This window comes from Anoplopoma fimbria, chromosome 9 (assembly GCF_027596085.1).
Source record: "Anoplopoma fimbria isolate UVic2021 breed Golden Eagle Sablefish chromosome 9, Afim_UVic_2022, whole genome shotgun sequence".
NCBI classification, from domain to species: domain Eukaryota; kingdom Metazoa; phylum Chordata; class Actinopteri; order Perciformes; family Anoplopomatidae; genus Anoplopoma; species Anoplopoma fimbria.
The window spans coordinates 21,158,713-21,179,980 of record NC_072457.1 but is presented as its reverse complement, the minus strand read 5'-3'; the positions used below and the strand labels follow the sequence as shown (position 1 = coordinate 21,179,980).

At 43.3% G+C, this 21,268-nt stretch overlaps 2 protein-coding genes across 2 annotated transcripts in view; both read left to right on the top strand.

Annotated features, from left to right (window-relative positions):
- Positions 1–105: 105 nt before the first annotated feature.
- Positions 106–9,381, top strand: LOC129096134 (uncharacterized). Its single transcript, XM_054604814.1, has 13 exons — positions 106–549; positions 1,506–1,664; positions 2,151–2,269; positions 2,357–2,540; positions 3,542–3,654; positions 4,388–5,213; positions 6,154–6,278; positions 7,641–7,887; positions 8,145–8,272; positions 8,375–8,471; positions 8,594–8,715; positions 8,966–9,138; positions 9,293–9,381. The coding sequence occupies exons 1-12, from the start codon at positions 174–176 to the stop codon at positions 9,080–9,082; spliced, it is 2,613 nt and encodes an 870-aa protein (XP_054460789.1). The 5' UTR covers positions 106–173; the 3' UTR covers positions 9,083–9,138; positions 9,293–9,381.
- Positions 9,382–14,703: 5,322 nt separating this feature from the next.
- LOC129095494 (RNA binding protein fox-1 homolog 2-like) overlaps positions 14,704–21,268 on the top strand; it is a 33,534-nt gene continuing 26,969 nt past the window's right edge. Inside the window, 1 exon segment of the mRNA XM_054603957.1 lies at positions 14,704–15,908. Coding sequence (XP_054459932.1) covers positions 15,657–15,908 — 252 coding nt within the window. The 5' untranslated portion in view covers positions 14,704–15,656.

Here is a 21,268-nt window from a genome sequence, read left to right as displayed (position 1 = left end):
GTGTGTTCCAGAACTTTGGCATAGTTATCAGTGTTTGTTATTCAGCAGATTCAGCCCTACCACCTGTGTAGCTTTCTCATTGGTCCACTGCTGATGACTCTTAATTGATCGTCCTCATGTTCACCTGAGGCCTGTGCGCGCGCGTGAGCAAAGAAAGCAGAAGAAATTCGACGATGTTTTGCAAACAGAGAACAGATAAATCAACTTGGTTTTTATTTGTTGTAAGCGTTTATTTCCACACGTTTCGAGTTGGTCATTCGGTGAGTTTAGGACAGCGTGGGGAAGGCTCGACTGCGTACAGGGCTACCAGGTGGGAGAGGGTCAACCCAGACGATGGAGCCCAGCAGGGAGACGCGTACCTGGGCGCACAGGTTGTTCAGGGCCCGGGGCCGCGCAGATCCAACCAGCCGGGTCTCACTGCAGAGCCGGTCCCGTATTACAGCGCAACGACACCGGATGACAGCTCGTCCTGGACTGTCGGTGACATCAGGACGGAACCGAGGTCCTCTGCTTCAGAGTCTGAAGATGGATATCAAGCAGATTTTACAGGTTAAAGCTACACCAATATTTTTTTTTATTATTATTTTTTTTTACTTCTCTACATCTATTTAAGATAAGATAAGATAAAATAATCCTTTATTAGTCCCGCAGCGGGGAAATTTTGCAGGCTTACAGCAGCATAGCGTAAAGTGCACACAAGAGACATAGTAAAAGAAAGACAAGATAAAAATAAAAATGAAATAAAAAACAAGTATTATAAATAAGCAATAAAAAATAGTAGAAAATCAACAATAACTGAAATATTATATTTACAGACAGAAAAAACTATTATAGCTATAATTGCACAGTGTATTGTATTGCACGTGCCCTGTGTCATGTGGTCTGCTGGGAGCAGAGTTGGTTGATTTTAAGAACTTTAGTTACTTTTCAAAATAAGATTTTACATACAAAACATCACTTTAAAAAAAAAAAATATATATATGTTCCATTGTTACAGATTAAACTACTAAAAGTATACAAGGTAGTTCAAATGTTCTCCACCTTGATCAACTACAACATTATACTGCTTGCATGTTAATACGGCTTCTGTGCTAGTAAATGTTAACTGCTGGACTCTTAAATTTAGTATTTTTCTACTATGGTATTGTAACAGCTAGACGCATCTCGAACTCTAAATGTTTTTTATTGTTTAATTATATATTTAAACGTTTTTATCTGCATGTTTTAACTCCATCTGCTTGATTTAACTTTATTTATTTGCACGTTTTAACTATTTATTGGTGTGAGTTTTGATTTTAATGAAGTTGTTATTTTGCAGATGGGGTGGTCTCTTTTTGGCGTTGTTGGTATTAGTTTGTGGCCACAGCCTTGTGCTTGGTTACAGTATTTCTAAGTTTATTGATGATTTGTAAATGATTTCAATAGTTCTTTCACCTGTGTGTAGGAGTGCTTTGACATGGACCACAATTACTTTTTTGTCTACATGCTGCTTTATATCCTTTTAGGTCTTCATGGAGTCCAGGGGAAGGTTTCGGGCCCACCATTTGACTCCTTACCACATTTTACCAAGTGGCTCGCTATGAGGCCAGTGGTGCAGTGTGATCATAGTGTCATGACCTTCACTGCCTCTGGAGAAGAAATCAGACACCTGTTCGTGCACAGAGGTAAGACATATCGTTCTACGTCTAAAGGGGGCGGGGATGTGGGTGAAATATTCATTTCCAGGGAAGGACATCTTGTCACGGAGGATGCCTGAATTTCATGCAAGGAAAAAATATGAGGGGCACATAGTAATGCATGTTTTTGCCCCCTATTTAATGCTGGAGAAAATGTTTACAACAGCAGCAAACAAAAGTTATTTAAAATGTACATGTCATGATAAACTTGTGGTGGAAACCATGCTGTACTAATTAGCGTTAGCTGAAAGTGACCCTTAATTTGATTTTCTATTAATCTGTTTATATTCTAATTAATTGATAATTAACAGAGTTGCTATTTTTGTGCAAACAGTTTTAACCATGATCATAAACAAAGAATCAGCAAATCAACACTTTTTAGAAGCTGGAACCTGCGGATATTTGGTATTTTATTTGATCGATTAATCACATGATTTGTTTCAGAGCTAAACTGAGCCGTTTTTTTCTTTTCAGAGGGAGCCTCTCCAATCTCCCTGTTCCAGTTGCCTTCATACTGCCGTTACTCAGTGCGGACGTCATGGAGGGATCTTGAGATGATGGTGCCTTATGATGCATGTTACATGATACAAGAGGTACCAGAGGAACACGCATTATATCTCCACCAGGAGTTATTCCCTTGTCCTGTGTTCATCGCCTCCTTTTTTTTTTCTGTCCATCAGAATGGCAGTTACGTGCTGCCCATGTTGTGGTGGGGCAGCCCCCTGAAGCTCTCCTGTCCGGTGCAGATGTCCACTCCTGTTCCCCCTGTCTCCAACTCTGCCCTCTCAGTCCTGTGCTCCTCCTACGGCATGGCATTGCAGATAAATGGGCAGGAGCCGGATATACGGTTACTGGGGGTCATAGGTATTTTGTTCTTATTGGGGGAATAATGCTGAGTGGTTTGACACATTGTTTATTTGTTTTTGAGAACAACAACTCACTTGTTCATGGTACTATATAGCTAAGTATAAAATGATTCACATGCATTGCAGTGAATATCTTTTTAATGAATTTTTATACATTATATATGTATAAATCCAGTTTTATCTCAAGAATAATTCAAGTCTCGATTTAAATCTACACTATTCATATAGTTTGCATTCTACTGTTATGAATTTAAATTTTTAGTCAGGCTCATTGCAGTATCTTTAGACACAGTAGTTTTAAAATCACTGTTTTTAAATGTGACTACTTTTAGGCCAACAAAATGAATAACTAAACCAGAATTATATCTCTGGCAGCACAGAGACACCTTTTGAAAGATAATTCAGACCTTCATTTTGGAAAATGAAACGCACGTTCTTCAATTTACGGGTCCACAATTTTCTGATACATTTTTTACAAGATTTTCTGGAGTGAGATACAGTATTTAATCAGATATTATGTATATGTAAAACGGACAAAGCTCAGAGAAAGTTCTTTTGGCTAGAGTTTAGTTATTGGTGTTGAGTTTATCATTTTTTATTAATTTCCAGGGGAATTTCAGAATTTCCACAAATGTTCAATTTAGATAATTGAGATAATTTAGATAAAATTTCCTTATGAGAACATTGAACTCAACTCTAAAAAATCTTTCCCTGTCCTTCAAGGAAATGATGGACTGGTAGAATAAAGACTACTGTTTTATTTCCCAACATGAAGGTGTACATGCCGTTTAAAAGTCCTCTGCACACTGCCAGGAAAATGGTAGATGTACTGATGCGGTTATTTATTTATTTTGTTGTCCTAAACGTAGTCAAATGTTAAATATTCTCTGCATTTAAGCATATCACAATTTCCAAAAAAAAAATGCTTCCGTGGTATCTGCAGCACTGAATCTGACCCCTTATCGACTGAATGAGACTGACGGGTAATCTGCTTTACAGTGAATGGACATTGGGGTCCGTTTGTGTCTGAAGAGTGCGGGTACCGTGTCCCCTCCCATCCTGGAGAGCTTACCTTCTTCACCTCCTACAGCGCTCCTTGTATCACTAGTGGAGTAAGTTATTTAAGGAAACTACATCTAATTATTTGTGTGGATTTTGGCGCCCCTGTGGACAAAAGCATTAATGTTTTCCTTGAGCACCACCAACTAGCGTCATAAAGATGGCATATTGATCTAGCTATCGCATGCATTTGTTTTGGAAATGAGCAAAAGAAAGAGACAACTTGGTCACAAATAGGTTTACTCTCTTCAGAGGTTTAAGCTCTCAGTTAATACAAATTACTGTCGCTTTCCTGTTGCATTTTGGCCATCATGCTCATAATCACAGAAATCTTTGCGGTGCTTACTCGACAAATGCAGCTAACAATTCTTTATATCTGTTGAATGGCGGACCAAGGCCGACTCCTGTTTTGGCCCCTGCTTTATCACAGTCTTTAGTTTTGTTTCTTATTCATCGGTCAGTTCTTTTAATATTTTAATATTTTCTTTCAAAATATGACATAACAAATGAAATTATCCAAAGAAAATCTACCACTGCTAACTTTTAACTACTTAGTGCGAAACTCTGCCTGTGAAAGTGTAAACATGGTGTGCGTGCCTTAAATAATTTGGTCTCCTCGCCGATGGTCTCGTCTGCTTATGTAGGTTGTGTATATATATAGGCATCAGTTTTAAATGGTTTCATAACTGGTTAAAAACTCCTTGTAGTAATTTAAACATAAATGGATTATTGTGGCAGGCTGCTGGCTTGTATCAATTATATCTTTATCTGATGCTTTTTTCCCAGAATGGCCTTCGTCTCCAGCTCATGTTAAATGATCAGGAATACGTTCTCTCCTGTCCAGCCAATCCTCAGTTTCCCAATGTCCCCTCTCCTCCTCACCCGTCTCCTGTTGACAATCAGTTCCCCTACATCCCAGATCTTGTATACCCTTTCTCGCCTTACCAGCCTCCTGCATGGGCCCACGCTACATCCTCTCCAAACATTAACCCAGTGCAGGAAAGTTCTACCCACCAATTTTCCAAAATACCTGTTGGCTCTTCTGAATATGCATCTGGTGGGTCTTACCCCTACGAGCCGTTCTACTACCCTGCAGTGACACCAGCCCTGACATCTGAAGCTAAAGAAACGACTACTTCTACTGTTCCTCCACAAAGTCCTAATTACCCTCAGTATTCTCTTCAGATGCCTTGCTATCCTGCAGCACCACAAGCACCTTCTCCTTTCGCTCCCAGCTCGCCATCACCTCCTACCCCTTCACAAAATCAACCCGTGGGTCCACAGTACCCCCACTACCCACCGCACATACATCTGCCCCCCGCCAAGGAGACAGAGGCTCCACAAGCCAACTGCCCCCACTCCACTCACACCATGTGTAGCCATTACCCTAATCCCCATTATCCCCATTACCATCCCCTCTACCTACCACCCTGCCATCCACCTTACCAGCCTCTGCCCCAGTATCCAGAGACTCCTCCACCAACCACCACCACTCCTCCCACCACATCTACCACAGCTCAACCTACTCCACAGATCCCCCAACTCCAGTGTATGATTGGGAGGATGGTTGTCTTCCTGCCTTTTGCTCACCCAGACTCCATCCAGGTCAGAGGTCAGTGTTTGTGTACCCATAGGAGGTCTTTGTGTTAGTAAGAAGTGTGGCTATTCACACTCTCAATGGGAGCCATATGTCCATCGTCAATGAAAAACCTCTGTAAGGTCCTAGGTAAATACTTTTAAGCCATGCTAGCATTGCTGCAGCAAAGGCAATAGTCTGCATGATGGTCCACCACTTCGGTCCAGACTGGAATATCTGAACTATTTGGTGGATTCTGATTAAATGATAAACACATAGTCAAGGTCCCCAGAGGATGAATCCTAATAGCTTGATTATTCACCTGGCGACCTTTTCTGGCCCCAAAAGCAGTTTTTCTCTTATCAAGTGAACGATCCCAACATCTATTTGATAGATTGGCCCACAATTTTGTACAGACATTCATGGTTTCCAGATGCTCAATCCTAATGGGTTTGGTGATTCCCGGACTTCTCATCTAGCGCTACTATCAGGACAACCTTTCAAATTGTTAATTTGGTTTGTGATTAGATGATGTTCTGCCTGAGGTGTTCTTTTGTGTCTTATGATGATAAGCAAATGTCAGCTTCCTAGCATACTAAACTATTATGTTTTGACATGGTAAAAATTTAACCTGCTTAACTTCTGCATCATAGCATCGTCACTGTATGCCTGTAGCATGTCGATGTTGGCTTCAAGCGCCACTATGTACAGACCCCCAGAGACAGATGCAGCAAAAAAAACACTGATCTAATGAGGTTTTTTTTTCATCCAAGCTTTTAAGGGTGAAAGTGTATTTATCCTAATACAGTATGTTGTAGCTGGTCCGGGATGAGCATTGACACTGGTATCCACAATATGGTAGCTAGCTCAGAGACCCATCGGTGTACCTGGATCAGCTTTCACCTTTTTCAAAATTAAAGTTGATTATTTCTGTTACAAATATCAAAGATCTAACAATTCTTGTTTCTTAAAACAGACCAAATGATGACATGGCTGTTGGTCTCCAGTGTGTCTCCAGTGTGTGGGTACATGATGCAGACGGCTGAGGGCTCTGGGGTAATCCTTCACTCTCCTCTGCCGGCCTGCCACAGCCAGTCACAGGTGAGATCTTCCATAATGCCTAGTCACTGTCTGCTAAAGTGTCATCTTTAAATAATTGCCTTACTTTAATCAGTTCCCTGCTTTTAAAGAAATTATAAGATTATGTTTCTTTGATGGATTGTTGTTATCTGATGACATGATGAACTTGTTGGAAGACTAATTAAATAGAATGTGTATCTTTTAAATTTAAAGTCCCCATGAAATGGCATTGTGTGAGCCTTTTCAATCAAGATACACTGCAACATAAACGTTAGCATATGAGATGCTCAGTTTCAAGGGAAGTTCTTGGCCACCATAAAGTCTCATGCTGTCTTCAAACCGAGTGACACCGCGACAATCTACACGTCATTTTCAATGGAAGTCAAGACATAAAGCTACAAACTGACGGGCGACCAGTTGCGGGACGGTCTGCTAATCGAAGTTGAACTGGTCTCCAAAACATTTCAGCGCTCCAATAATGCAGCGAAGCGTCAACTAGTTTGTTTCATCCTGATCCATTCTGTCTTTAAAAAAATGCTCTTAGCCAGTTCCCAGTGCTATCTAGCTACATAACTACGCCAACGAGCGCCTGAGAAACGCTGTGCCTCGCAGCGCTTGGCTGTTTTTGTTGCTTTAGTCACTTGTAGGGTGAACAGGGCATACATGACAGGTGTGTGATAACTTGTGGTGAAAAGAGAATCCTTCACAATATCCGGCACTTGTACTCAATTTAACAATTTGTTGGCCCGTTGATAAAGGTCTGACTACTGAAGTTTGTGTAATATACTCCATATTAAAATATTTTACACATTGTCAAACCAAAATGCTCTTAATTATAGACTAATTCATTCTGGCATAAAGATAAAGCCAAAAACTAGCAATAGTAATGTATTTTAGGGATTTGTTTATATATATTTCTATATTTATTTTTGGGTTTATATTTATGCATCTATCTGTATGTGTATAACTATATATGTTTGTGTGTGTGTGTGTGTGTATATATACAAACACATTAGTACAGAGGGAGACAAAATACTTTAAATGCCTCAACGCAATCCAATATGCCACCACAAAGTACATAATTATCTTGGATCGCTGACGCCGGTGGTTTGTAGCACTTGGGTTGTCACTACAGTGATTTATGACACCAGTCCTGTTTGCATTTAGAGCAGGCGAGCAGTTTTTCATCAGCTCATATTTACGATTAATCCCATGTTGACTGGATGCAGCATTTTTTTATGATTTGTGCAACCCAACTGGTAAAAATGCATTTCTGTGTGTGTGTGTGTGTGTGAGTTGAGCTCAACTCTATTTTTGAATACAGTAGCTGTAAACCATGCGTGGTGGTTCATGCTGACTTTATTGATCTTGCTTTCTCTTTAGACTCCCACGACTGTTTCCTTGCCTCTGAGGTTTTGGGACGTTTCCGTTGCACAGTATAGAAGTCTGGACCCGCAATGCCCGTATCAAACTCCCACACCAGTTACCCCAACAGTGTCCCCCACCCCACCCAGCACCACCAAGGGCAAGGGTGGCCATACTGTTGTTCCAACGCCTAAAGTCTTCTGCTCCTCCCATCAGATGACTGTGGAGCTCCCCTCTGGTCCTTTCTCTGGAATTGTTATTAAAGGTGTGTGTGTATGTGTTGGTGTGTATGTTCCAGATGCATATGGTTGCCATCAGCTCTGCATGAGTTGATTTTTAGCATAGTTCACAGGGGTTGCTCTGGTGTACAGTTGGGGGGAAGGGGAAAAGGTAGGCTTGGTTTTGTTTAGACTGGGGCTGCACTTAAAACTCTGTGCCTTGCCACGCTAAGAGGTATAATTGTGCCTTTTTAAAGTCTACACAAAAATTACTTATTGTATGCTTCCACATGTACTTCTCCAGACATCAAAGGGAACCAGATGACCCTCCAGGATGCCCCAAAGGACTGTGGGTACTCTGCTGGAAAAGGCAAAGATGGCAAAACACGTCTGAGTATCCAGTTACACTCACGCTGCCACGTGAGCGTGCAGGCAAGTATCGACTCGGATTTCACACTGAGCACATGACCTTTTGTGTTTAAGTGGCTGTTTGCTGTGCCCATTAACTGTTGCATAAACATTTGTCTCTAAAAGGGTAAAATGTACATCATCACTGTCGTCTACATGACAGTAAATGGGATACGGGAGGCTCAGTTTTCCTGTCCGGTTCTTGTCCCAGGGCCTGGACAAGGTGAATGGATTTTATTTTTACACCTCCAGAAAGGCTATTCAATTTGCCAAATGGTTGTTTTCTCCCGGCCATTCAGAGTTATTTTAACTGATGCGGCTGACATTTGTCGTGCTGTCCCTCAGAGTGCAACCTTCCCAGTGAACAGCGTCTCCCCTGTGGACCCAGCTCTGTGTCCCAGCCACAGTGCCTCTCCATGGGCTGCTGCTTCGACAACCACCCCCTGCCTGCTACTACCCCATGGATGGTGAGCCGCAGTTTGCGTCCCCCCGCTGGAATTGTCTCACCACTTTAGCTGAGTACAGTTGAGCTGATTCGAGCGCGGAAGTGGTACATTCAGGGCCAACGGTAGCATGATTCAAGCTGGCAGTGACTCAGACCCAGAAAAGGGTATAAGATACCTTGGGTCTCATTATCAATCGCCTCCTGAGATTTCTGACCTTTTTTGTTTTCATCTGACCTTTTACATGACGGCGTGTGTTTGTGTCCTCCTCCAGAGTGCACTATTGACCGCCACTTTGTCTTCTCCGTGCCGGCCTCCCTCACGGACCCCCCTCTTTCCCCCGGCCTGCTTGTCGCTGCCGGCAACTCCACCTGCAAACCGCAGAGAGTGACTTCTGAGTACGCCTTGTTCAAGATCCCTATGGACGGCTGTGGGGCACGCAGAGTGGTAAGCTTTAAGGAATTACAACAGTTTCCAAAATATCGAAAAGCGAGCAAGACCTGCTTGTCAGGACTGGTTTCAGATTATTGATTCAAAGGTCTGGTGATGAGTATTTCCAGTGTCCACATTCTAAATGTCATATCTGATCCTGTCCTGACAGACAGCGGGGAACACGGTGATCTACATGGTGGAAGTCATCAACATGGTTCAGACAATCAGCCTCAACTATGGCACCATCACAAGGGATTCTCCTGTCAGGTCAGAGCATGTTGGGTTTTATTCTTGGAGTAAAAACCGGTTCAGATTAGATTAAAGGTTTCAGATTAGTTAAACATGCAATGGCCGGTTTGTTAGTCTGTTTGGGGAAGTGGATACAAGTTCAATCAACTAAACAAAACGAAAGCATACTGTATAATTTCCATTCTCAGGTTGTTGGTAGAGTGCAGGTTTCTGCCAGGCACTGTACTGAGTGTGAGCTACATGGTGAAAACTCCCACCCTGGGACCTGAGGTTCAGACCCAGGGGGTATTTGGCGTCCAGCTCCGGATCGCCAAAGGTAGACGCTCTTCATTTTAATACCAACAACTGTGCTTAAGAGCTTGGGATTTTGTGTGGTGTATGCCAATCAAGAGGCATGGAAACGGATGACAAATCGAAATAAATTATTATTAAGTGTTTTAGTGCTGTGTGAATGCTTCAAGCACATCCTGATCAGCTGTTGGAGAACTAGCTTTGAGTGGCTGGAATGCGGTTTGAGAAATAATCTACCTTCTATTCCAAAACGCCTCCTTTCACCCCAGACGCCCAGTACAGCAGCTACCACCCCCAGTATCACCAGCCCCTGCAGATGCTACTGGGGAAACCCCTCTACCTGGAAGTGCAGCTGCTCGACGCCCCGGATCCCAGCTTGGTGCTGCTGGTGCACTTCTGCGTGGCCTACCCCCGCTCTGGAAAGGCTGTGTGGCTGCTGCTTTACAACGGGTATGTCGGACAACATCTCCTCTATAAAGAAAAAGTATATTGAGGAGGGTGGGGTTACTGCGGAAGTAGTGTTTTTCACTGAGAGCATATAACGGGGGAGATAAAGGGAAGTTTATTTTTGCTACATATTGTCCTGTTATCTAATTGGCTCACTGATTTAATGCCACTCCCAAGATGTCCCAACCCCTTGGACCCAGCCCTGCAGCAAGCTGTGATCCTTGATCCTCGGCCGCCATCTCCTCAGGCTCAGACCCGCCGCTTCACTATCAGCACCTTCCAGTTCCTCCCTGATGGTGAGTTCAGGGACCCGAGCGAGGAGGTAAGGATAAGCAGAGACCCTTGAGTTCTATCAATAACAATGGTGGCCCAATTACAAACCTCTAACTGTATTTGTTGTGTTCTTTTCATGATTTATTTTTGAGACCTCTTAGAGTAGTATTCATTTCCTTCAAGTGTTTGAAATTGCATTTTATATCTATGGCCCAATTTAGAGGAGAGTTGGACATTTGGGAAAATATGCTTTATTGCCAAGAGTTAGATGAGAGGATCGGTGCCGAACCCATAACTGAAGGAAGATACAGCAAGAAGATAGTAAGCTTTGCATAAAAACTGGAAACGGGGGGGAAGAACGACTAGCCAGGCTTTGTTCTAATGTAACAAAAAAAACTGCCTAATAGCACCTCTAAATCTGAACATTTTATATATTTGTTGTTTGTATAATCGATACAAATTGTAAAAATTACAAGTTGCGGATTTCCAGGGGTTTTTGAAGTGTGGGTAGGGAGATTTCTGTTAGTTGTGGACAGAGCTGGGGTCTCATTTATAAAACAGTGCTTAGGATCCACACTAAATGTTTGCATACTTTGAAAGGAGGAAATTGCCTGCCAGTAGTTAATTTCCTTTCAAAAATCCCAAATCAACTGTAAATATGTGCAGCTGGTTAAGCCTCACATCCCGTCCTCCACACGCCCTCATTCAACCATAAATGCTCAATGCAAAGCACCTTATGAATTTTGTTGCATAGAAATGGGTCTTTACGTTGAATCGCGACAACTACGACGAGGAAGACCAACAAAATGTTTTTTTTTAATCTGAATCAGAAATGGAAGTGTTTGTGGATGAAGGTGTCCATCTTGCAGCACACAGCTCGCACAATAGGAGATTGACGGCAGTATTTATGTTTACAGCAATCAGACTGACTGCTTCATAAATGATCATAACCATCAGTGGTATCCACCGCCCTGGTTATCATTTAAAAAAAAGTTTGATAGGTGAATACATTCAATTTATTTATTCAAGTTATCTTCTGATGACCTAGGCCTGCATTATGATTAGGACTCATAATGAACATTTGACACAGAAAGTGACTGGAAATTGTTTACAGTTGCTCTGTGTACAGTATGCTGTATCGTTCCCTATGGAATGAACAATAAAGAAACCAGTAAAGTTGTGTTCACTGCAGCGATATTCCACAACAAAAACTTTATGAAAACGAAAATTGTGTAAAAAAATAAATTAAAAAAATACAATATTTAATGGAAAATACATTTGGAAAGGATACGAATAGGAGTATTTCACAAATTCTCACTCTGGCTTTAAGCATGCTTCCTGTATAGTTTTGAATGTGTTGCTGTAAACCATGCCGCTGTATGCATAGAGTGCCTGTGAATTTGCCCCCAGGGAATCAATGAGGCCTTATCTTAGAGTGGCTGTTGGCATAGGAGCTTTTTCTTTAGACTTCCTGTCTTCATTTTGTTGAAACAAAAAGTCAATATAATGTAAAAGCATATGAACATTCTTTCAGTGAAGCCCACTGTTGTTTTTTTGTTTGTTTTTAGCAAACCATTGGCAATTGTATCTCTAAATCTCTTAAGTCAGCATTCATTAAAAGGACATGTGGAGAGGCCATTTTTGTAAACCGCAAACTCTGGCCAGATCTCAATTAGCAGCAGCTGTTTGTCGTAGCACGCTGCACACTCTGGAGACGGCCCGCTTCATCAAATCCTGCTCTACTTTTTGCGCTCCCTCTCAACTTTTTAGATCTACTTCATGTGCTCAACCGAAATCTGCTCGCGGGCTGACGGGCCTTGTGTCGAGGGATGCTTCGGCCAATGAAGGTGAGGAAAAATGAGCACTGAATACACCCACAAAAGAGCCCCATTACAACACTCTTCACTGAAGAGAGCCGGCAGTATCTGCAGCTCTATATGACAGCAGGGCAATGATTAAGTGATGAGCAGAGTTTTGAATTATTTATCAACTCTGATCCATTTCCTGTTTTTCAGTTTACTACATGGATGACTATTGAAGTTGGTTGAGCTGGTGACGGTCTGGTAAGCAGTTCTTGTGTGTTTATCATGTCAAAATATCACAGCTACTCTTGTATACTGAACATTTCTCCTCTGCTCCCTTTCAGCCCTTCATACATCAATTGTTCAACCACCAATAAAAGCTCTTAAAGGACACAGTGTGTCTGTTTTTCCTGAACTTGCAGCCACTTGGGTTTTACAGCAGGAAGTGGCCCTCACACAAAAAGTGGGAGGCGGTATTGTTTACATGAAGACTTGTGGACTGATTGAGACTCAGACTGCCGTGCTGTGCTGTGCTGTGCCGGGCCGGCCTTCATGTGGAGCATACCGTAGGTTTACAGCAGTACATGTTTGAACAGACATGGCCGCATTAACTTGGTTGGGGGCCCTGAGACAAAAAAGAGCTGTTGTGTCCCTATATACCCCCACTGTGTAATGTGTATGGTATAGAACACCCTTCCCCCAAGTTTCATGAAAATTGGGCCGCCAATTTGTACCCTGCAGACAAACGGCCAAATAAACCGACTGAAAATGTGCAGAGGTAATAAGATTGGCCGTCTGCAAAGCGAAGTAATAAAGCAAGACCCACCATACAGACTTGTTATGTCAGTTGGTACTGTGCTTTAGTTTTTTGTTTTTTTTCCCCAAATGAAATAAATTCCCTCAAACTACTTGCCACACAGTATAGTGAGGCTGGTTGGTTTTGGTGCTCTTGGGTTAGTTGCCCACTTTATTCATAATGTACGCAACAAAGATTCCACATAAGACCCAAGGCTATAAGAAACTCACAGGTATGAATAAACAAAAGAAGACACCCGAACAACAGTATACTGTACCCAGTATATACTCTCTGACCATGTCAGAAATTAAACGTGCTTAACGTAAAAGCCAAAGCGAGTTGAAAAGCCGGTCTTCAAGAAGAAGGGGAGAGGCGGGACATTGTACGAAAATGAGATGGTTTATTTACACAGGTCTCTCCTTGAAGGCGTTTGTTTTGTGGACCCGTTTTTTAAAAAAAAAATTAAATAGTTGTGAAGCAAACGGTGGGGAAAAAGGGGGAAGTTCAAACTGGCTTCTTTCACCCACCCCCACCCCACCCCAAGTACAAAGGTGTTGAGGGGACAGCGGTTCAGATGGAGCAAACTGGGCCATTAAGGCTCCAACTCACATCTGGTTAGCTTAGCTTAGCATAAAGAGTAGGAAGGGAAGGGGGGACAGTTAAGCTCTTTCTGAAAGAACAACATGTCATGTTTGTTTTAGTCTTCAGTTGTGGTTTATGTAATTCACAGGGAGGCAAGCAGAGAAAACGTCAGGAAGTTCACAGCTCCAGGACAAGAAATAGATAGTTAGATAGTCCTGGTAAGTGCATTTTTATTTTTTATTATCTTTTGACAGAAACCAGTTGTTTTTCTCTTGTTTCCAGTCTTTATGCAAAGCTAAAATAACCACTTCCTGACTGAAACTTCACATTTAACTACAGGCCTTGGTGGTATTGATCTTCTCAAATAACTCTCAGCAAGAAAACAGATGAGACAGATGAGACAGAAATATATATTTTTAAGCTTTTGCTTTAAGGTAAACACAAACTGCCCATTGTCGGCCCCTGCGTGTCAGAGTGAGACTCTTTCTCCTCTGGTGTAATTCTCCTCCAGCAGATTGCCTCTGCAGTGTTTCCCTCTCGTGGTAGCCTTTGACCACTGGGTGTCATCCAAGCAATAAAAATGCCAGAGCAGCATAAGGTGCTCCATGCTGCATGACTCACACAGCTGGGCTCGTGTGGAGACCTTGGCCCTGTGTTATCGGTTGTGCAATGAGCTCGGAATGAAATCTTTTCCAGAGCTTGGACTTCATATGAAGCCCACCCTCTGCCCCACAACCACCATTTAACACGACTGATAAGGAGCTTTATAGGAAAATATATGTTTTATGAAATACTGCACTGCTCAATATCAGGAGCTTAGGCTTTATCTAAATGCTTTTTCTGGTTTGTAGGTGGTCTCTCTCTGGATCTGCATACACACACACACACACACACACACACACACACACACACACACACACACACACACACACACACCTCCCCTCGGTGAAATGTATGGAAGCACTGCGGCACACTGCGTGTATTCTGCGGGCTGCATGGCTGTCTGAGCTCTGCGTTCAAAGGGAGAGCGGAAGATAGGAGGAGGGGAATGACTACACCAAGAGGGTAGGAGGAGGAGGAGGAGGAGGGAGGAGGAGAAAGGAGGAGGAGGGAGGAGGGAGGACAGTTTCCTTTCTGTAACACACACGCCACAAGATCACACCGGGAGAACGAGGAGAGGAAAGGAAATTATAGGAGAGAGAGAGAGAGAAAAAGAGAGAGAGAGAGGAAGGAAACACCGCAGCCCTCCGTCCGCTTTGGTTGTTGTGCGTGTATGTGTGCGCGCGCGCGTGTGTGTGTGTGGTTTTTCTAAAAAAAAAAAAAAAAAAAAAAAGGGGGAGAAGTCGTGTTTTCTTTTTTTTTTAAACGCAACCTCGCGGACTAACATGGGGGAAAGACAGAGCTCCTGACGCGGACTGACTCTGTGAAGCTCATAGACAGCGAGGGAGAGAGAGAGAGAGAGAGACACAGAGAGAGAGAGAGAGAGGAGGGGAAGACATGTTGAGGGCTTCTCTTTCGTCTTGAGGTCGCGGATGTTTCAATGTTGCGCTCTTACGACGCTGAAGGAAGCACACGAGGACAGATGGACGTGCGGCGGTAGGTTGAGCTCGGGAGGCGCTTGTTTGGCTCGCTGTTTATTTAATTGGTTTGTTATGGTCTGAAATAAGGCAGGCCTCTCGGACAGCCCTGCAGTAGGCTGAACACACACGGTCAGCAAACAGGCTGCATAGAGCCGGGCATTACCCCGACAAAACCTCCTGGTTTTAGGGGCATTTTGTTTATTTTTAAAGGCCACTGTGTTGTGAGCTACCTGTATTTTTTTTTTCATTTTTTATTTCTTAAGTCAGAGAGCCTGAACATTTCCACATAGATCAAGTCTTCAGGGGGAGGGGGTCATACAAAGGCCCAGCAGATTATACAGTAAAGGCAGCAAAATATCTGTTTTTTCTTTTTTTTTTTTTTTTTTTTTTTTCTAACTGCGGAGGAAGACTCGTCCACGGGGGCTGGCTTCACTTTACGCACAAAAGGTGCACACAAAGCAGGCAGCGTACCCGTCTCCAGTCCGGCTAAAGGACAAAAAGCAAGGTTTTTAAATGTTAATGTCGACCGACGTTGCATCCATCATGCTGCCCGTGTCCCGGGCTCTCATGGACCGGGACAGAGAGCTGGACACCATGGCCGGAGTGCACCCCAACGCCGGCGGCGCTCCTGCGGTCGTCCGGGGCATGAAGCGCGGGGACCCGGAGCCCGACGGACAGGCGGCGGCCGCTCTGGTGGACTCTACCGGGGCGGAGTGCAAGCGTCCCCGGATCGACGGCTCTGGAGGGATCGGTGAGGTTGGGCAGGTGAGGAGGCGACTCTTTTATTTTTATTTTATTTTTATTGTCCAAATACAGTAATGCAGGCACGACTTCACGGGCTGAACACAAGGATCTCTGGGTGTTTTTTTTATTTTATTTATTTAACAAATGCATTTATAAATACTCAGCTGTTCTGGTGTGGTTCATATGTCGAAGTCCTAGTTGCAGACGCAGCAGAAAGGCCCCCCGTGGCCCCCGATGGCCCCCCACAGACTCCACTCAGTCCATTAGCAGCACTGCAGGACATACCACCACGTCTCACAGCTGTTAATGACTACGTGCTGTTAATTCACTTTTACAAGGGGGTTGCAATTGTGAGCGTGTAATTCAATGGTGTCCACTGGGCTTTTTTTCTTTTATTTCTTTTATTTTTTTAGCTACAATGTATCATTACAGCTGCTATATTGCAACTTAGGCATCCCCCCCCCCTCCCCTCCCCTCCAAGGTTTAAGGAAGAATTGCATTAGTCACATTTGTTTGACTAATCCAAAAAACTCCCCAAAAGATTTATGCATTTCAGTAAAGCCCAGCCAGGGTCACAACTGAGGGTGTAGAATGTAAACAAACGTGACCTTTTTTATTATGCAAGAACGACAGAAAAACCTCAGCCATGCCTAGAATGGAAATTGATGTCAATGTTTGTTCATGTGATCTCTGAGGAAGGGGAGCGAACAGGAGGGGGGGGGTATTTGAGGTAAACAAAGGCCTCTGGTTTTTATTAGGGGGAGGGGGGGGGGGAATTAGCCCAAACCTAATCAAACTAATTACCTTGATTCTCAGACCCCTGCTTGTGTCAACGTCACAGCTGCAGTGTTTGGCCCCGCGTTCTCTGCTCGCATCAGCAAATGTGTTGGACTCTATGAACCTATTTTCAATGTCAGTAAAAATCAATTTGCAGTCCCCCCCCCTTCAACAATCTCCCCCCTCCTCCTTGGTGACACAAAAATGGTCAAATGTTTCTTAATAGAGCGTCACAGGAGGGGCAGGAGGATGTTCTGGTCATCATCATGTTGTATTATGTAGGGCGAAGCACTCCAATTGGGGAGGGGAAAAAAGAAAAAAAAAAGAAAAGCCAATTTCTCTGCCATTGAAAGCGCCAGTAATGGAGGTGAAGTGGCCTGTTTGGAAAAACTAAATGGCTGGCTCCACATCGTCATGCCGTCCGAGAGTGCTGACAGACAGGCTTAGGAACGTAATGCACTTAAAAACCAGATGTGAGTGGAAGAGAGAGTGTGTGTTTGTGTTGTGGAGAGAGAGAGAGAGAGAGAGAGAGAGAGAGGCACAGATCAATAGCTTCAGCCCCTAAAACATATTGAACGTGAGCTAGCTGGTCAGTCCGGAAATGAGAGTGGGAGAGGTGCCTCCCCCTCTCTCTCCCTCCCTCCCTCCCCCCCTCCCTCTCTAGGTTGGTGCAGGAACAGATTTGCCCTATCACTGGCAGTAAAGAGGCTTTGTTTCCAGCTAATGGGATCACAGCTCATACTGGAGGGGGCATTATAACCACACTGATCCTGAGATCCTTATCTAAGGCAGAGGGTTTACACACACATGCACAGAAGCACACGCGTACGTTGGCATGATCCACACAAAGATTAGTTTCAGAGCCGACTTAGAAAACTAAACCAATTTTTTAAGCGAAAAATACCCAACATATGCTGCTTACCGCCTCTCAAATATAACGATATAAACTCAGTTTTCTGTTTTTGTTTCATTTTTAAATTGTATGTGTTTGGGTTCTTGGCAGTTGGTCACAGTAACACATTTTAAATACACATTTTAAATATATATATATAAATATAAATATATATATATATATATATATATATATAGTACCAGTCAAAAGTTTGGACACACCTTCTCATTCAACTACTTTGAAGAATATAAAACATATTCTGGTTTGTTTGTTTACCACATAATTCCATATGTGTTCCTTCATAGTTTGGATGTCTTCAATATTAATCTAGAAAAAAATTAAAATAAAGAAAAACCATAGAATGAGAAGGTGTGTCCAAACTTTTGACTTGTGTGTGTGTGTATATACATACACACACATATGGTACTATATATATATATATACTACCAGCAGTTTGTAATCTAAGCCATGAGTTTTTAAAATATACCAGTGTGTGTACAGTAAAACACTGTGACATATTTTTATTACCAAGTGACACCATCGATATTATAGAAGGAAACTGGGTTTGGTGACGTTCAGTTTTCCTACTTTTTAAATTGAAGCTCTGGGCTTTCAAAGAAACCTCTATGAAAATGCACACAAGCACTTCTGTAAAGCTAATCTTCAGAGGATGGAAAATATTACATCACGCAGTGTCCTGGCTCTCATGAAGCACAGCGTCTCACTTCTTCCGTCCTTCATTTCTTTTTAAAATGAAAAAAAACCAAAAACATTTATTGCCGAGATTGCGTCAGGAGTTGAACTCTGACCTGTAACTGAAGCCAACACGGTGGGGCGTGGTTGTACCACTGCAGCCCATTAATGGGATTCTTTCCCATTTAGGCCATTGACACTGCTGTTTTCCTCATTAAGGCATGACGTCACGATGCGGGGGTGGAAATGCTCCGAGTCGAGTCAGATCTGCAAAATTTTAGCAGAGCAGCAATGCTTGTAAATCAGTGCAGCTTGCAGTATTCGAACATTGCATTTAACAGTATCAGTTCAAATGCTCTCTGCTGCTCATTGACTTTAGCCGCTGACCTCCTGCAGCCGACACTGTGCTCATCCAACAATATGGATTTTAAATGAATATAAAGTAATCTGCAGCACAGACCACCAGCTAGAGTGCTCCCAATAAAAGGGACGGCACATTTTTATCAGTCTATTTGGCATTCCGGAGCTGCACCGGGGAAGTCCTGCCTTCCCCCGCTGCACGGCAGTGGATTCATAAGAATACCCAGCATCCCCAGCACCGATTCAGACTTCAGGAAATGTTGAGGTGGTTGTCTGCTTCGATATCCATCTGGCGTGCTGCTGAGCCGCTCGTGTTTTGTTGTCACTCTGCGTAGGAACTGGGGCTCTCTCCTAACCTAATAAGGTCTGGCTGCCGGGGGTGACAGCGCCGGGGACAAATGACTTGATTTGGACATTAATGTAGGTGGATCACCCCGCTGTACTTTCATCTCAGGGCCCGGCACTGAAATAGGAAAGAGAACGTCAGCAAGAAAAATGAACTCCCGCTGCTGAGTTGAGAACATTTATTTAGTTTTTGGGCCACTGTTTTTTTTTTTTTCCCGTGATGAATTGCCAGCAGAGGTCTGTTGACTGAATTATGTTTGATAGAGACGCCTGCGTGTTATGGTGATCCGCTCTGGGGGCAGATTTAGCGTCCTTTTTAAGTGCTGTTATCCTCACATGTCAATTGCAGTTAAATGATTTGTCACTCTTGCAGTGTTGATTTATAAAAGTACACTTATACTCTGTTAATTAAAAAAAAAAACGAGTCTCTATTCTCCAAATTAATTTGTGTCAGTTATATGTAAACCAATATAGCTTTGGGGTGAATAATACTGCCAGATATACAAGTATACTGTGTATGTGTATCGACTAATATAACAAAACAGATAATAATTAGCAGCAGCAGCAGCCGTACACATAATACACATAAAAGTGTCTCAGATTATTTAGAGATATGTTAGTTATCACACAGTTTAACCCAGGTGTTTTCAGAGTCGTGTTCTCATCAGATTTATTAAAACCTTGCTAAAGTATAAAAAAAAAATAAACAGCCGGCAAAATTCTCCTCCAAAAATGGGCATCAACGTTGTCCCGCAGAGTCCAGCGTCAGGCCCTAGTTTTAGAGAGTAATCATAATGGGTAATTATGTTGTGCAATAAATAATTACATGCAAATACTAATCTTCTCCAATCAGCTGTGAAATAAATTAGGGGATAAAAATAACAGTTTTATCTTGAGTTGCAGATCAGCGGGACACCAGTTTGATTATGTTGCGTGCGATTCGCTAGCTTATGCTGCCGTATGATGATGATGATGATGATGATTATTATGATTATTATTATTATAATGCCAGATCTGTCAAGCCGGCTTCCAAAACACACTCTGCCCGCAGCTAACATCCTCCTGAAAAAGGCACGTGTAGGTTTACCGTGGAAAGTCGGAGGGACGTGAAGTACATCAAGGGGGGGGGGGGAACAAACTTCAGATGGCCTGGCCGACTGCTCGGGGGCTTAGCACATAAGTGCTCTGTGGATGAAATGGATTCACATCCTCCTGAGTGGAGTGGCTCTGCTCTGCTCTGCAGCCAGGTAGAATGACTCCCGGAGCAGTGAGACGTAGCGCCTCTTCAAAAGAGCAGCGGCCCCAAAAGGCGCGGTGGGAATAGACACACGGGTCTTGTGACTGAATTAGACGCGCTCACCAAACAATCGCACTCGGACTGACGGACATTTACGACTGCCTGTCGTTGTTTTTTTTTTTTTTTGGGGGGGGGGGAGCAGTGGCAGGGTCCTTGTTTAAAAAGCTGTGGTGTGAAGAAGGAACGTTGTAGGCAGCTGAGCTTCTCATCCCTAACGTGTTTTCAGATTTTTTTTTTTATTACTACAGGGTCCCCCCTCCCCCCCCCATTCCCCAGGTCGCCTTTCCTCCTCACCCCCCCCTCCCCTCCATCTGTTGACTTCAAGTCACATTGATACTTTCTCCTGAATGCTCACCCGGTATTCCCCCTGCAGTTTTTCGCTACCCAACCCCCCTTCAAAAAACACCACCATCATCATCATCATCACCACCACCACCCGCTTCCAGACAAGAGTCAGCTGTGCTTCATTTGTCATCACCAAACTAAAGACGACAAAAACACAACAAGTCTGAGGCATGATTAAATATCGCACACAATCTTCTTTGCTCCTCGTGTTCGGTTTGTTGAGAGTGAGACACCGTCCACTCTGCTGGCCTCTGCGCAGCGATCCCTCTCTCCCCCTCTCTCCCCCTCTCCCCTCTCTCCCCTCTCATTCCTCCCAGCTCCTTAAGGAAATTAAGCACATGACTCCGCTCATGTATGAGTCATTGTCTTTGCTCCCTCCATCTCTTTTTTTTTTTTTTTTTTTTTTTTTCTTTGCGGTCCATTTCCTGTCGTATTTCCAGCTCTGCCCCCCCCCCCCCCAGACAAGCCTCTCATAATATGAATTCCAGATGTTCACGGATACGTTACCCCCCCCCCCCCTTCACTTTGACGTAGCGTCTTCTTGTCTCCCCAGATCTTCTTCTTTTTGGGGGTGGTTTTGATCCTGCTCGACTCCAAGCCCGCAGTGCGTTGTGTTTAGAGTTTGGCCTCGCTGTAAAATAAGGTTTATACTTTATTCATGTTATTCAAGCC

Bases quoted from the DNA above. Each gene is read 5' to 3' on its own strand.
- LOC129096134 (XM_054604814.1), top strand. From the start codon at position 174: ATGTTTTGCAAACAGAGAACAGATAAATCAACTTGGTTTTTATTTGTT. The intron at 6,279-7,640 runs GTGAGATCTTCC...CTTTCTCTTTAG, and splicing joins CCTGCCACAGCCAGTCACAG to ACTCCCACGACTGTTTCCTT. The intron at 8,472-8,593 runs GTGAATGGATTT...GCTGTCCCTCAG, and splicing joins TGTCCCAGGGCCTGGACAAG to AGTGCAACCTTCCCAGTGAA.